The sequence below is a fragment of the Cucurbita pepo genome, chromosome LG11 (assembly GCF_002806865.2).
Source record: "Cucurbita pepo subsp. pepo cultivar mu-cu-16 chromosome LG11, ASM280686v2, whole genome shotgun sequence".
Taxonomy (NCBI): domain Eukaryota; kingdom Viridiplantae; phylum Streptophyta; class Magnoliopsida; order Cucurbitales; family Cucurbitaceae; genus Cucurbita; species Cucurbita pepo.
The window spans coordinates 1,062,041-1,078,548 of record NC_036648.1 but is presented as its reverse complement, the minus strand read 5'-3'; the positions used below and the strand labels follow the sequence as shown (position 1 = coordinate 1,078,548).

Genomic DNA, 16,508 nt, shown 5'->3' with positions numbered 1-16,508 from the left:
TAAAAATAATAATTTTCTTTTTTAAAATAAAAGCATTTAAATGAATTAAAATAGAGAATATTAGCATGGATTTGAGTTTTGCTTCCACAAAAAGGAAGGAACCAATTGAAAAAGTATTGCATCTTCAACCCCATAGCCAAAAGGAAGAGATGAGATGACCCACATTTACAACTTGCCATTTAAATACAAAATAAATAAATAAATATTTCAAATGCACATTTCAATCATAAAAAAAAAAGAATAATAATAAAAAACTAAAAATACTTTAAATAACATAAAATAATTTAGTTGTACTAAACCTATTAATTATAAATATATTTTCTTTCGTATTAAAGATTTTGATGATTTTCTATTTATAATCAATTCATTGCCGATTTAAATTATTATTTTTTTTAAAAGGTTTTCATAGAAATTTTTATTTTGTTTAAAATACATTTTTTTTAAAGTTATTTTAAATACGTTACTATTCTTATTCTTTTACAAAATTTTTAATTTAGTAAGTCACTTTTACTCAAGACTTTAATTCTCATAAAATTGAAAATAAAATTGTGATTAAAAGAAATAAATACTCGTCCTGATTCTTTTAATTAAAAATTTTATGATTCAATTTTTTAAAGTTATTCTAAATACGTTACCATCCTTTTTGTTTTTTTGCGATCCCCCTTTAAATTCTTTCTTGACTTTTACTCCTCCAACTTTGGAAAATTAGAGAATCCCCCCAAAATATCTATTTATATTTAATACTAAAATATAAATTTAATTATTACACTCCTAATCTATAGATTTTGAGCGTTGTTTTCAATATTTTTCAAAATTACCTTCGAAAAAAATCCAAATATTAGAATTTCATTTTTTTCTATATTAAAAATAATTATTTAACCATATCTTAAAAACTATTTCCTTATCTTTATTTAAATGTATTTGATCATTAAAAAAAATAAAAAAAAATAAAAAAAAACCTAGGCTCTAATTATTAATTATTTAAATCTAAAATACAAGAATTCATTTAATAATTAACAAAAGAAAGTTGGTGGGTGACCATAAATTTTGACTAAGAAACAAGTTGGCAATGAAAAAGAATGGAAGAAAATAATAGATTTTTTAAGAATAACTTTATATATATATATATATATTGGTCTATAAATAGAGAAGCGACGGGGAGATGTATTTGCAGGTAAGAAAATTAATTATTTATTAAAATGACATCTTCTTCTTCTTCGTCGTCTTCTTCAAGCTGGAGTTCAAAGCAAAACAAGGTGTTCGAAAATGCTCTGACGGTGTACGACAAGGACTCGCCGGACCGGTGGCAGAACTTGGCAAGTTCCGTCGGCGGGAAGACGGCGGAGGAAGTGAAGAGGCACTACGAGATGCTGGTGGAGGACGTCCACAATATCGAGACCGGCAGAGTTCCTTTGCCCAATTATTCTAAACCTCCTAAACACTATTCCTCCAACACCTTTCTTGACGAAGAACAAACGTAATTCTCCGTCTCTCTTTAAATTAATCATTTTTATTATTATTTTCGTTACCAAATAAATTATTTAGTAAAATATCCTATTTAATTGGTGATTAGGGAAGAAGTATATAATATCATTATACAGTTAATATTAAGCGATTAAAAACACATGTCGCTGTCGATCAAAAGTAGTGACACCCAGGACGTTGTTTTTAGATTGGATTAGATCTTAAGATTATAATTAAAATATTATATCTAATAGTTACTATCTATAACAATAGAGTGTACATTCTTTTTCGGTGACTCGATCATAAGAACTATATAGTTAAGTGTTGGTCTTCACTCTAGAAAAAACTTAAAAATAAGTAGGTGTCTAGTCTAGATTCTAAATTTTGGTTTGTATTCTATGGACGACGTCTTACACAATTTATATTTAAAATTTGAAATTTGAATATAATATACTTAAACTTTTAATATTATAATTTTAGTAATTTTATGGTTTTATTATGAAGTTTTTATTTATTGATTAATGCTAATTGTGGATGCTCTCTCTTTGGTGTATGCAGATTGAAGGGTCTAAAGCTAAAATGATTGCATTGAAGTATATATGTACATATATGTATGTGTATATATATATATATTATGTATATGTATAAATATATGTATGTGTTTCATGCGGTATATTTTTATTAATTTATATGTTATATGTATCTAATTAATCTTACGATTTCTATATTAATATATGTTTATTTTTACTAAAATTATTTGGTTAAATTACAAATTTAATTTTTTTATTTTTATTTTATTAAATATAAAGTTTATATTTATATCTAATTAATCGATTAATTATAATTGAAAGATGATAAGATAACTCTAGAAGATAATTTAATCCAATAACTAATAATAATAATTTGAACCATATTTAAAAAAAAAAAATTATAAAAACCCGAAAAGTAAAAGAGAATTCAAAATGGGCCTAGGGTTTACGAAATGGGCCTAGGGATTACATTTGGGATTGGGCTCTGGGCAATTCGGTCCACAATTGGAGAGGCCGATCGGACCTGGAGGCTCCGGCAAGGCAACCTGCAAAGTTATGGCCCCAAAAAGTCTCTCGGCTTCTTCTTCTTCTTCTCCAGATTCCAATATTCTTTGAGAGTTGCAACAAAAATGATGCAAAGGATCTTCGCATTCAGTTTACGCTCGATTAACCTAACGGCCGATTAGGACCAATCGACCAACTTCTCTTCTCGCCATGTCCTTTTCTTCGCGCTCCGCAAAGCTCGCCCTTCTGGCTCTTCTCTCTGCCTCCACTTTGTATTGCTTCTACAAGTCCCGCCGTCTCAGAAAGCTTAAACTCTCCTTAAACCCTACGGGTTGTTCTCGCAGACCCAAACTTTTCTTCATTTCCCAAACTGGTACCTCAAAGGCCCTAGCGCATCGTCTGCTTAACGTTTTGAATTCAAATGAGCTGGCGTTTGATATTGTCGATCCCAAGGATTTTGAGCCTGAAGATCTTTTTAAGGAGACTTTAGTTTTGTTCGTTGCTTCCACTTGGGAAGATGGAGGACCGCCTCCTCATGCTAAATTCCTCGCCAGTTGGCTTTCTGAGAGCGCGGAGGATTTCAGAGTTGGTTCGTTGTTGCTTTCTCAGTGTAAATTTGCTGTATTTGGCGTTGGTAGTCGAGCTTATGGAGAGACATTCAATGCGGTTGCAAGGGATTTTTCCAAGCGGATGAAGGCATTGGGTGCGAAGGAGATATTAGCGGTTGGTGAGGGAGACGTTGATGGAGGTGATATAGATAAGTGTTTTGATGATTGGAGTCGGCAATTGCTGAAGGTTTTGAAGGTTGATGCGGTGGGCACTGGTGCGGATTTATATTCTGGGATTGATGAGGACTTTGATGCTGAAAGTGTTGAGGAGGATGACGAAGATGCCGACTCTGGGGAGGAGGACATCGTTGATCTTGAGGATATTGCTGGGAAGGGTCCTTCGAGAAAGTCTACCAATGTAGTCGAAACTAATGGGAAATTGAATGGGAAAAAAGTTATGGTTACCCCGGTGATTAGAGCGAGCTTAGAAAAGCAGGTCATTTCTTCGGCTGTTTATCTGCATTTTATTTCTCATGATGAGATGATGAAGAAAGCTTTCGGCAGACATTACCTTTAATCATAGATTCCAAATTTGTGTTTTCCGGTCCACCCCCAAATTGTCGGAATTACTGCTTGTTTTCTAGGCAATTTCTGGGTGCCTTGTGAATCAATACAAATCTGGAATGACTTGATAGTTTATCTTTTGCAACGGTCATAGTTGAAGCCTTACTTCTTTTCCATTTGTTGTCTGATTGGCTCTTGAAATGGTTTTTCTTATGCAGGGGTATAAAATTATTGGCTCACACAGCGGTGTGAAAATATGTAGATGGACAAAGTCTCAGCTTCGAGGACGAGGAGGTTGCTATAAGCATTCATTTTATGGCATAGAAAGTCATCGGTAATGTCTCATACATTCTATTTTGCTTGACCACAGCGAGTCTTCTTTCCTTTTCACGGTCATTATAATATTTGATGTTTTGATACATTTAGTGGCAATGGCATAGAACTCTCCGTTTCATAGATTAGAATTAAGATGTATGCCTCTTTACTTTGGTAAATGAATGATTTCTGTTCTTAGGAGGTTGGATGATAGAATATGATTGAAGACTGCTAGGTGAAGGGAAAAATAAGAATTTGGTGGCAGTGGCCTTCAAATCACTGAAAGTTACTAGAGTGTTTTTGGTGGCATCAGAGAAACTTTTGTTTGATATTCTTTGCTCGGCCAAATTTTACATCCAGCTGCTACTGATTTTATTTTTGAAATCCTTACTGTTCTGCCTACGTGACTGATATCTTCAATTTCCATAACATAAGCAGAAAGTTTCATGCTTTCTCATATTTTCCCATTACATCCTTTTTATGTTGTTATACTGATGCAAAATGTATATTGAGAGATCATTTTCTTTGATTTATCAACTTGCATTATGAATCCTTCTTCATCTGGGAACTTGAATTTAAAGTTGACTCCTCACTTTCCTTCCACACAACAAGGCTTTTCCTAAGCTCTTAATTTTTTTGATAGACTGGTAGAAACTATCTATTGATTAGTGCAGTTGCTTGGATTAACTATTCAATTTTGAGAACAGATGCATGGAGGCAACTCCGAGTTTGGCTTGTGCCAACAAATGTGTTTTCTGCTGGAGGCATCACACAAATCCAGTAGGAAAGAGTTGGCAGTGGGAGATGGATGATCCATTGGATATTGTGAATTCAGCAATCGATTTACACAAAAAAATGATCAAGCAAATGAAAGGTGTTCCAGGTTAGTGCTCCTATTGTACTGCACTGGCGTGAGTAATATTTTCATGAAGATTGACCTTTGTTGGATAGACTTAATTGTTCCCGTGATTTGATGGTTGTAGAATCTGAATTTTTGGTAAATCATCAATATTGTTAATGTTTGTTATTTCTTTTAAAACTGTCATAGAAATGCGCTGGCATTGCAGGAGTTTTATGGCTAAATAGAGATCAAGAGTAGTAGACCGCAAAGTAACGGCATTTTATACAGTTGAATTCCCCTTTGGGAGTTACAGAGATCTTTTAAGGAAGTTTAAGTAATATATAATCTAAGATTCCTGAAGATTTGGCTGCTTGAGAATGTAAAGTTGCAGTATTTTATTTTATAGTACCTATCATTGAGAATCTTGTGAGGATGCTTGAAATGAAAGTTATTTTTTAAATTTCCTTTTATTATTATTGTTATTATTTGGTTTTTNTGCAGTAATCTAGGTTAGGTAGCTACATTTTATTTTGTAGATCTTAAGTTAGTTTTATTTTTCTTTTATATTGAATATTTTTCGTTATTATTTTAAGACTTTTAATGCAACATTATAAATCTATTACATCATNATGTCAACGAATTTGAAAGTCAATGACCAACGCTTACTCCTTTACACAAACAAGTATAAAGCTACTTTTAGTAATCAGATACACTCATAACGTAAAATAAAAGTTCATGTACAATGCTAAAAAGTAAAAGCATATTTTCTTTCGTTGGTAGTTGGGATTTTAGTGATGATGTGGTTACACAGTCATCAATGCATATCAATCTTGTTGATGAGTGATGTCTTCCTGCAGGAGTTACGCAGGAGAAATTGGAAGAAGGCTTGTCTCCGAGACATTGTGCCTTATCTCTTGTTGGTGAACCTATTATGTACCCAGAGATTAATACACTTGTTGATGAATTGCACCAAAGACGGATTTCAACTTTCTTAGTCACAAATGCTCAGTTTCCCGATAAAATAAAATCATTGAAGCCGGTCACCCAGGTTTGCATGCTTTACAAATTTTCTTTTCTAAATAACATCAAATGTCAGGCTTATTCTCTTGATAACTAGATTACCTAGCTGATTTCAATGATGCATGCAGTTGTATGTAAGTGTAGATGCTGCGACTAAGGAGAGCTTGAAGGCAATTGATAGACCACTTTTTGGGGACTTTTGGGAGCGATTCATTGTAAGTTTCCTCCTATTCTCACCTCTTTCCAGGCCTGTCTCCTGAGCTAGGCTGCATTGTAATCTATGAGAAAATTAAATTTTATGGGGATGTTAAAATAAACAATGTTAACTTAAACTGTTCCCACCTCAAAACCTCACTTAGCCAATCTCTTCTTGCCCACACTGGGTGCTTAATAGTCAAATACATTTTTCTACAATCTCAGTTTGCCTGCTAAAGTAAAATTAAACAACAAATGTGCCTCACTCACCTAAAAGGGAGAAAAACCCTTCTAAAATGTATTCCTACCTTGAAGGAAGCATTTCATGATGAACAGAGCCGATATTTTAGTAATTTTCATTAATTGGTGCTCGCTTTCATATATGCTTGTGCCTAAATTTTCCATAGAAACACTCTGCCATCTAGTATCCATCCCCAATGACTTATCTTGTGTATTTAAAAACCATATTCTCCTATTAACTTTCTTCCTATGGTTATTTTATCAGCAATTAAATAAATGATGGATTGTGAGAGAATTTCATTTCATTTGATATTTACTCAATTACTTTGGATGATTTGCAACTTGTGAGGTGTTTGGTGAATTTGATTGCTTATTTATATATATATATATATATAAATCATTGATAGAAAATCAACTCGGGTGAAAGAACAACAAATAAGGAAAGACACATGAAAAGAAAAAAAGGCTCGATCAAAAGAGGGGGGAGGGGAAACAATACTCAGAAACACGTATAAGAAAGAATACCAACCTTCCAGTAACCTAAAAAATAAAGAATTATGAAGTAATTTGAATTAAGAGCCTAAAGAGAAGCCTAAACCTAAAAAAACAAATAATTACAAAATAAATTTGAATTAAGAGCCTAAAGAGAACCACTAGATTCCACACCTGTCCAACAGCTCTCTCTTTCTGGGAATACTCTTTTATTCCTTTCCAACTAGATAAACTGCAAAACAACAAAAAGAGCCAGCCGTTCTGCCAAAGAACCCGACCTTGTTACAAGTTGATTACATTGTTAGTATTTGTACGTAGTATTATTTTAAAAGGCACATCAGAGGCGGCTAAGTGTTGTGATGCAACTTATTAAGAATTATTTTATCAATAAAAATTTCTCTTAAGTCATAATGTTGAACATTAATAAATATTTAGAAAAGCTACAAAGGATGCAATGCACATGACTGCATCACGTCATTGTTGAATCTTTTTTGTTGATGAAAATGTTGTTCCGCTTTGTTGTCGTTATCTACTAAGTAGTTTGCTATTCTTCTTTGTAAAATACTTTCAGTTTCGTTCTTATCTATTATAACAATCCCGACAGACATTCTGCTATCTAGTGTACATTGTCAAAAAAAAAAAAAAAAAAAAAAAAAAAAAAAAAAAAAAAAAAAANAGATAAGACTTGCATGTTTTTTACTTTGGGGAAATGAGACTTTGATTGATTTCAACTTGTTATCCCATCAGAACTTTAGTTCTTTGATTAGTATGTATACTTAATCATGGTGCAAAAAAATTTGTGGATGAAACGAAATATTCTTTGAATTACTGATTTATGACTTTCCATAATATCGCAGGATTCCTTGAAAGCTCTAAATGACAAGCAACAACGAACAGTTTATCGATTGACATTGGTAAAAGGGTGGAACACAGAAGATATTGATGCCTATTCAAATCTTTTTAGTCTTGGTAAACCTGATTTTGTAGAAATCAAAGGCGTCACATATTGTGGATCGTGAGTTTCTGTTCTATTTCTTTTTTTGCATTAGGTGGGGAGGATATTGATTTGAAAATTGTGGGAGCATAACGAGTCTAATGTTCTTCTGTAGATCTAATACATCAAAGTTGACAATGGAGAACGTTCCTTGGCATTCTGATGTGAAGTCTTTTTCTGAGGCTTTAGCTGCAAAAAGTCAAGGGGAGTATGAAGTTGCTTGTGAGCATGTGCACTCATGTTGCGTTCTCTTGGCCAAAACTGACAAATTTAGAGTCGATGGGCAGTGGTTCACTTGGATAGATTATGAGAAATTCCATGACCTGGTTTGTATTGATGACAACTAATTTGCCATGAAACCTGTGATGTTCAACCCCGTTCCTTTAACTTTTATCCTTCTCTAAAATTTCAGGTGGCCTCTGGAAAACCTTTTGATAGCAAAGACTACATGGCTCCAACACCATCGTGGGCTGTATATGGTGCTGACGAAGGTGGATTTGATCCTGTTCAATCTCGATACCGGAAGGAGAGACATCATAGACCAAAACCCACATCCTGATAGTTTTGAATGTCCGGGTCAGTTTTGTTTAATGGTCTTATCGATTTTCTTTGAGGACTTTTGTAGTTTATATTATTCTCTTCTGTGAAACAGCCTAGGTTGGCATTACTTATTTTTAGAAAGCACCTTGCGTGGCATTTATGCCCGTATACATGTTTAAACTCGCTCTACTTTTCTAATTATAGAAGATATAGAGCTCACTTGGTAACGAAATTTCTAGGTTAAAAGATAAACTTTAGTATGTAACAATTTAGTTACATTTTATCTTAAAAATTGTAACAGTTTAATCCATATCATGGAAATTTTCGTCAAAATTAAGTGTCAATTTTATTACATAACAACTTAAATTTACTAATGTTAGAATCTTATTGAATCTTAACAATGTTTTCATGATGGAGACCAAATTATAACAAAATTTAAAATACAAGGACTAAATTGTTGTATACTATAGTTGATGGGTTAAATTCTTACAAACTTTAAAATATATGATTAAATCATTAACAAGTAAAGCTCAACCACTAAATTGTTACTTTCATGGACTAAAAGTGTTTTTGAGAAGTGTTCTAGGTTAAGAAAGAATGTAAAGTTAGCTGAGAAGTAAGGCAATGTCTTCTTTTACATTTTTTCTGGTTTTCTTGAACAAAGATGATTATTAGATACAATTGCAGTTTTTGATGTATTTATGCGTACTTGTGATTTGTTCATAAATGGAAACACTTATAGGGGATCCGTCCTAACCATTGTCCTTGGAGAATTAGATACACCATAGAGGTACGTGAATATGTCTAACACTAACTGTTAACATTAAGCATCTCTCCAGAGTCATGTCACCATCCAGTTAAAGCCTGCCTACCTTTTTTGGATTTAGCAGCAGAGGAGTAACATTATTTCAACCAGTCGGGCACCATGGCCAGGACCCATCGGTAGATATGGTACGTTAGGATAGCAATGGATCCTGCCATGTTGCCCATTTACCTACTTGCACACTCAACAATAATTGAACCTTCAATATTTACTGGATCCAACCTTCAGATTCATAGATCAAATCCTGAAAAATCAATCTGTCTTACCTTCATTATTTACTTGATACACATCTGGGGTTGTGCTTGTGGATAATCAAGATCTGTGTTAGTAGTAGTAGTAGTAGCTTTAAAAGCTTTTTCATGATATACATCTGGGGTTGTGCTTGTGGATAATCAAGATCTGTGTTAGTAGTAGTAGTAGCTTTAAAAGCTTTTCATGATATACATCTGGGGTTGTGCTTGTGGATAATCAAGATCTGTGTTAGTAGTAGTAGTAGTAGTAGCTTTAAAAGCTTTTCATGATATACATCTGGGCTTGTGGATATTTTCCCTGCTGTAAAAGTTGAAACAGATAGATACCTTTTATAGGATTGTTCCAAAGCCAAGCTTGTGAGTTTGAGTGCAACTCGCTGAAAAAGTACCCTTATTGGTTACTTTCAGAACTTCAAATTTAGTTCCAGGATGTTTAGGTTTGAATTGTTGATGAATGTTGAAATCTGAAGTGTATCTTCTTGCATTAAAGAATGATGTGTAGTACAGATTCTTCTGGAGCTTTTGGTAAACAAGCGTGGGGGTAAATGGTGGATACACAAGATCCTCATCTGCTGGTCATTTGTCGCCAGGTAAATTTCTTTGGTCATCTGTGGAACTGACCAGAGTTTTACTGCTGGTGGGTTGAAGCTATAAAATAGAACATAGTTTGTTCTATTATTTGATCATTTGGTTGTGGCTAGATTTGGGAACTTGATAATTGTAGTTTTGAAAGCTCGAAAACTAATTAGACATAAAACTCGTTCGATTCCAGCTGAAAAATGAAACGATCTATAGGAATTTTATGCTTCTCATCCATTCTTTGAGTGAGTCGGTTCATCGGTTGTTGCTTCACCGGTCTGGCTCATCAACTAATTAATGACTAAATCAGAATCGAAGAGGTTCTGACTTTTCAAGGTGAGCCCGGATCAAAAAGCTTCCTTTGAAGTAGAGATCAAATAAAAACAAAACTTGATAAGATTGTGGGTTAAATTTATAATTGCCTAGAGTTCTTATAAACCAAACATTTATGAAATACACATTTTTTCTAAATTTTAAAATATTACATTTTTTACTCATTAACTTTGATCCGATTTCTATATGGTCCATACATTTCAAAATTAATTAACTCCAAAAATACAAAATTTAAGTAAAATTTATAAACTGAAGTAATAAAAATAAAAAAAATGTTAAGGTTTTGAATTATAGAAAGGAAAAAAAAAAGAAAAAAAAAAAGGGTATTTTCCCTAAAAAGTAAGGAATGAAATGGATTGAAATTCCGGCGAGTCCATAATGGGTGTGGGTTTACAAAAACTTCCCATTTCAACTCATTGTCTGTTGTGGTTTAGTAGGGCTGATTGGAGAAGCCATAATAAAAAAACTTGTAGTGGATTGGATACAAAGATTTGACGTTTTTGGCGGCTCCTACTTTCCCCCCTCTAATCTATTATCCCCTTCTTCTTCACGCTCTTCAACCCAACTTCCATGTGCCCTCATGCCTCCCCTTTGATTCTGTACTGAACCACGCTTCCCTTCTCTGGGTCTTCTCTGATGGGAAAGAAGAAACCCCAGAAGACCAAGGAGATTACAGCCGCCATACCTCAAACCTCCGCCTCCAAATCACCCGATGACGCCGCTGCCCAATCGATACAGCCCAGAAAGAGGGGCCGACCTCGTAAGGTCCTCGATGAGCCACAGAACGAACAGGATAACAAGGAACTGCCACCGCCTGAGGTTGTTTCAGATACACCACCGGAGAAGAAAGCCAAAACCACCGTGGATGAGCCACCACCGGCTTCGAAACAAGAACGCGATCAAGAAGAATCCCAATCAGGAGATGGTCCGAGAAGCAGAGGAAGACGAAAGAACAAACCCAGAAAAAGTAGCTGACAATAATTGGTAAAAAACGCTTTCATGGGTTTTTTTTTTTTGTTTTTTTGGATTTGGAAATCTGAAAGCCTGAAGAACAATCTCTGGTTTTCGTTTGCTGATTGCTTGGAAATTCAGAAAGGGGAAATTGTATTGTATTATTGTATTTGAAGAAATGGGGTTTGTGTATTCGTTCTGGGTTTTGTTCTTCATCTGTTCATCATTCAAATTTCAAATCTGTATTGGAAAATTCAAATTTAAAATATGTTTGGTTGTTCTTCCAAATCTTTCCTGTTCTTTGAATCTTCATACCCTAAAAAATGTTCCAAAAATTTGATGATCCAACAAAATTTGGAGTTATAAACTTATTTAGAATACGTTAAATTCAAATAAATAAAAATTTTATTTATGAATTAGTATATAATTTTCATAATATATATTTATTTTATGTTTTTAATCATTTATTCTCTTATTTTTAGTAATTAAGGTTTGAAAATAAATAAATAAATAAATTATTATAATTCAAACTTTTAAAATAGTTGCCAGCTAGGAATTGTCAGAAGGGAAGAGAAGATATGTGGAGCCAGCTCATGATTTTACGGCACGTGAGGCTCACGTGCCAATATTATCTGCTAAGAACTATTGCTTTAGTTCCACTGTTGCATTGGCCGCGGTTTTGGTGCAGTTGATGGTGATGGTTTGTTTGTTAGCAGATAAAATGGCGCGTGAACTTCACCTTGTTTCCTGGCGCGTTAAGAGAAATGCCCGAAGGTACTAATAATAATGCATGTCGTGGACGTAGTTGTTTGAGAATTCTTTTTATGCAATTTATTTATAACTTTTCTTTTTTAAAAAAAATAATTCATCTTTAAATTTAAAATCATGTGTGTGAAAATTTTAATTTATTGTTGTTTTTAAATAAAAAAAAAACAATTTATATTTTCTTACATTCACATAATGTCTATTATTGAACAAAATTTATTGTTATTATATTTATTTAACTCACCTGTCTAAAAATATAAAATTAACCTTAATATATATATATATATATGAATGAGTATTTATTTTATTTTATTTTTAGTTTAGCACGTAGAATTAAGTATGATTAAACTAGTTGAGCTATGTTCAAAATTGACTATTTTAATTCAATTAATTCAATTGGTCAATGTCTAAACTCGAGCATTTTCTTAACTGGGTCTAAGGTTTTCAATTTTCGAGTTTGAACTTCAGCTATTCTAAAATATGCATCATCGATTAAGAGGTATATCGATCAGTGCCTAAATTCGAGTATTTTCTTGATAGGGTCTAAGATTTTCAATTCGAATTTAGACTATTTGTAGTCTAACTATCATAAAATATGCATCATCGACCGAGAGGTATGAGGTTTAAATCCACTCGAGATCGAGAGGTATTAATATTTGTATGGAATTAAAAAAGAAATGAATTTATTATTAATATATAGGTTATATATTGATTTATTTTATTGGCTATTCCATGTGCGAGGGAGAGTGGAATATCTTTTTATAAAGTGATTTGATTTTGGAAGGTTTTCAGCCGACCTAATATAAAGGTCCATTAAATTAATCACAAAATATTTGGTCTTATAGTCAAATATTAACCAATCCAAAATTTTTAAAATCGCCCATCAACATTTTATTGACTAAATAATTCACTAATATATTACAGCTTCTTTTATTAACAAAAATATTCTTTTAAAAAAAGTTTATTTTAAACCATTTGAAATGACCCTTTACCGACAAATTAATTATAATTTAAAAATTATTTAGTTAGACGCCTTTTAACAAAAATTATTAAGATTTAAATCAATTAAACTATACTCACGTTGATGTTACACAAATTATATTTATTAGTTAACGTAGGAGGGTAGTTTTGACTTTTCCCCTTCCGTTAGAAAAAATAATAAATTAGGCCAATTTTTTTTTATAAAAAAATTGAAAAGTATTAATTAAATAGGGAAAGACGGCCCATGGGCTTTCTTAGAATACAAGCCTATGCTAACACGTGGCCCATAAGAATGGACAACGGTCCGGACGCAATGCCACTAAGCACTAACCGGGCGATGGTTTTGGTAATGGTCAACGCTCTGGCCTTGCGCCAATCCGTACTCCTTGCAAATGGATAAGATCGATCTCTCCCATGTTGTCCTAATCTTCTTTTTTCTTCAGATTTACTTCTCGGGTCATTTCCCATCACTTTGTTGGGAAAAAACGGGTGGTTTTCCTCCTAACTCTCGACGCATCCCACAAGTTTGTGGATAGTGATCCAATTTTCATCCATTTCAGACCTTTTCGTGTAGACCCACTTCAATGCCTCAGCGCAAATTGGCTTAATAATCGTTTCTCAGCGGCAGATTTCCAATTGGGCGACGGGGGACCCGATATTTGGTTGTGTGGAGGGTACTGGACACTCGCTGTTGGCCCGGAATCAAAAGCTTTAGATGTGTTGCTTGAAAGCGATTTGAGGACACTCGTCGCTCAAGGAGAGGGATACCGATCAATATCAGTCTTTATCGAGATTTTGAATGCTGGATTTTCTGTGGGATGTGAGTAATTTTCTACGTGTTTATCCAACTGTGAGAAGGGATTTTGATTTCTTTATTTTATTTGTGGCTCTATGTAATTCTGAAGCAATACAGACCAAGGGTTTTTTGTCTGGCCCTGTTTGTGTGATGTGGGTTTGTTCCATTTGCTGGAGATTGGCACGTTCTTGAAGGAGACGATCAGTACAGAAATATTGATCCCAGACGTTTTATCTGGTGAGTAAGCAGTTGAATTCGATCAAATTTAGCCAAAAATAGATCTGGGTCTTTTCTTTTTCATTACAAGTTATAAATTCATGATTAGGCGGATTAGGCGGATTAGGTGGATTCGCTTCTGCTAACAGCTTCTGTGTTCTAATCTGAGGATTTTCATTTGTGTTTCTTAGATATTCTCTCTTTCAATTAGGTGTGTTTGTTCTTCCATTAACATCTCCAGATTATAAGTATGCTACTGATGGAGTTATTGGATAGGTGTGTTTTTCCCTTTAATTTGAGTTTGCCTGAATTAGAACTCCTTTTAGTTTGATTTTGACTCTAGTTTTTCCCTTAATTTAAGGGTTTGTGTACCTGGAAATTAGTTTTCTATTTATGAACATGACCATATACCTCTGGTTTTGACTCTGTTTTGGATGCATGCATATGGTTCTGATCATTTGGGACTGAATTTTTCCTTCACTTAAAAGATAAGATCATTTTGTTTCTTATATGGATGATCTTAGCAATATGTATGTTTCAGGGTTGAGTTGTGAGACAACCTAGATTTGTCTTTTGATCTTGTCTTGGACGATTCCTCCCATGTTGTTGCCACTTTGATCTTTAACCATGGAGGATGCTGTCGAGACGCTACCGAAAGTCGAAACGATTGATAACGAACTTCAACTTGCAAGATTCTCACGTCACCAGTCTCGTGTTAAAGCATACTCGTCAACCTGGCTCGATTTGAGAGTCTTCTATGTTAGGATTAGTAACTTCCAAGTCGACAGCTTGACGCCCGAGTTTCTCACACTCAACCATATACCTCTAAGTCCAGACACCCTTTTTGAGGTGAATGGTGTTAGATGTAGTAGTCACTCAGAGGGGGTGTCTTCCTCTCTGAGAAGAGACAGGGCTGATAAGAAATCAGAAGAAGCTACTTTTGTGACTACTGATAATATAAGGTTGAGTGGAAGTGTAAAGTTTGAGGTATATGATAAGGAAGATTTGATTCTTTCTGGGATTCTTGAGATATCGAATTGTAACGGTTTGTTAGGCGAATCGAAAGGCAATGCCAAGAGGTGGAACATGGGTTGTGAGTCGAAGTTGTGTGCTGGTTTCTTGAAGGGAAAGCATATGATTGGAGCTGAAACCGCTTCCCCGATAATCGAGGTTTACGTAGCTGGTAGCTTCTCGGGAAATCCTATAATCTTGACCAGAACTTTGCAGCTAAGCTCCCGAAAGAAGCCGAGTTGGAAATCCATGTTGGACGCCATTCCTGAGTCTGAGACACCTGAATCTAATGAAGATCATTTTCCAGAATATGATTTACAGGTACATCAATGATACTATGAGATTGCCTTCTCTTGATTAGATTGATTTGTTCATCTTTGGTCTGATTTGTTTATAGCCAAGTTACATTAGATCAAATGCTTGATGATAATATCTGAATCGATTTCGGGGGTATGCGCTTACTTTCTGAGAAAGCAAATTTAACCCTGATTCTCGTGCAATGACCGAGTTAGTAGCTTTGTGGATTAATCGTCATTTTCTGTGAGATCCCACATCGGATGGAGAGGGGAACAAAGCATTCCTTATAAGGGTGTGGAAACCTCTCCTTAGCAGACACGTTTTAAACCTAAAGAGGACAATATCTGCTAGCGGCGAGCTTGGGCTTGGGCTGTTACATTTTCTGTCTACTATAATGAACCGAGTCCCAACCTATTGTGACGAACTAAGATTATTGGATCATGGGGTTGGCTGGTTTAATGTAGTCTTGGCCTTCACATCCTCAAATACTCATTTACTTCTTGTAGGCCACAGAATATGCAGGATACAAACAGGACATCGACGACAACCACGACGACGACCACTACAACAACATGTACTGGAAGAGGAGAGAATATTTAGAGAATGAAGATGGCGAACTCTCCTGGTTTAATGCAGGTGTGAGAGTTGGTGTTGGCATAGGGCTTGGTGTTTGTTTAGGAATCGGCGTGGGAGTCGGTTTGCTCGTCCGTACCTACCGAGCGACGACTCGGAACTTCACAAGGCGGTTCATTTAACAAAGCCCACAGTCATTTGAAGTATGTTTTTTTGCAGAGAAAGTTGTGTAGCTGAAATTTTGATTGTGGAAAAACTTGGATGCTTAAAGAGAGTGATGGAGTATTACTTGTTGAGATGGTATAGATCATTTTAAGCTTTGTAATCCCTTGTCTGTGCATGTATAGCAGTGTGATTCTATTGTGTGGAAGCACGAAAATGGCAACTTTCTTTCTTTTTAGCCTTCTTGTTTACCTCACAATCCCGAACAATTTGAACCTCCCGCCTTTAAAAGACGAAAGATAATAGTTAAAATAATCATAGTTCAGTAGTAATTGACGTAAATTTTGAGACTTAGTAGAGAATCTTGAACTTTCAATCTTATGTCTGATAGATTCGTGAAATTCTATGAAAGATTTTTAAACCGTAACACAAAATTAAAAATTATTATAAAAATTAATTTTTAAGGTCGCTAGTGTTGGGAATTGATTTGCCGTTTTTTTTAATTTTATAGGTCAAACGTAGT

The 16,508-nt window shown here is 34.4% G+C and overlaps 3 protein-coding genes across 6 annotated transcripts; all 3 read left to right on the top strand.

The window, feature by feature from the left end:
* Nucleotides 1-1,169: 1,169 nt before the first annotated feature.
* LOC111805948 (protein RADIALIS-like 3) lies at nucleotides 1,170-2,126 on the top strand. The gene is made up of 2 exons (XM_023691254.1): nucleotides 1,170-1,477; nucleotides 2,023-2,126. The coding sequence occupies exons 1-2, from the start codon at nucleotides 1,200-1,202 to the stop codon at nucleotides 2,045-2,047; spliced, it is 303 nt and encodes a 100-aa protein (XP_023547022.1). The 5' UTR covers nucleotides 1,170-1,199; the 3' UTR covers nucleotides 2,048-2,126.
* Nucleotides 2,127-2,570: 444 nt separating this feature from the next.
* Nucleotides 2,571-8,479, top strand: LOC111805516 (S-adenosyl-L-methionine-dependent tRNA 4-demethylwyosine synthase). Its single transcript, XM_023690624.1, has 8 exons — nucleotides 2,571-3,542; nucleotides 3,829-3,944; nucleotides 4,633-4,808; nucleotides 5,624-5,814; nucleotides 5,915-6,001; nucleotides 7,571-7,728; nucleotides 7,823-8,033; nucleotides 8,120-8,479. Exons 1-8 carry the CDS (start codon nucleotides 2,709-2,711, stop codon nucleotides 8,264-8,266), a joined length of 1,920 nt encoding a protein of 639 aa, XP_023546392.1. The 5' UTR covers nucleotides 2,571-2,708; the 3' UTR covers nucleotides 8,267-8,479.
* A 4,828-nt stretch (nucleotides 8,480-13,307) lies between these two features.
* LOC111805633 (uncharacterized protein At1g01500-like) lies at nucleotides 13,308-16,223 on the top strand. 4 transcript variants are annotated; one of them, XM_023690775.1, is made up of 4 exons: nucleotides 13,308-13,750; nucleotides 13,836-13,963; nucleotides 14,484-15,274; nucleotides 15,757-16,223. In XM_023690775.1, exons 3-4 carry the CDS (start codon nucleotides 14,570-14,572, stop codon nucleotides 16,003-16,005), a joined length of 954 nt encoding a protein of 317 aa, XP_023546543.1. In that variant the 5' UTR covers nucleotides 13,308-13,750; nucleotides 13,836-13,963; nucleotides 14,484-14,569; the 3' UTR covers nucleotides 16,006-16,223. The 4 variants fall into 4 exon arrangements, with proteins under 4 accessions (XP_023546543.1, XP_023546542.1, XP_023546545.1 ...); XM_023690774.1 differs by having other exon boundaries at nucleotides 13,308-13,963; XM_023690777.1 differs by lacking the exons at nucleotides 13,308-13,750; nucleotides 13,836-13,963 and adding an exon at nucleotides 13,994-14,153.
* Nucleotides 16,224-16,508: the final 285 nt, after the last annotated feature.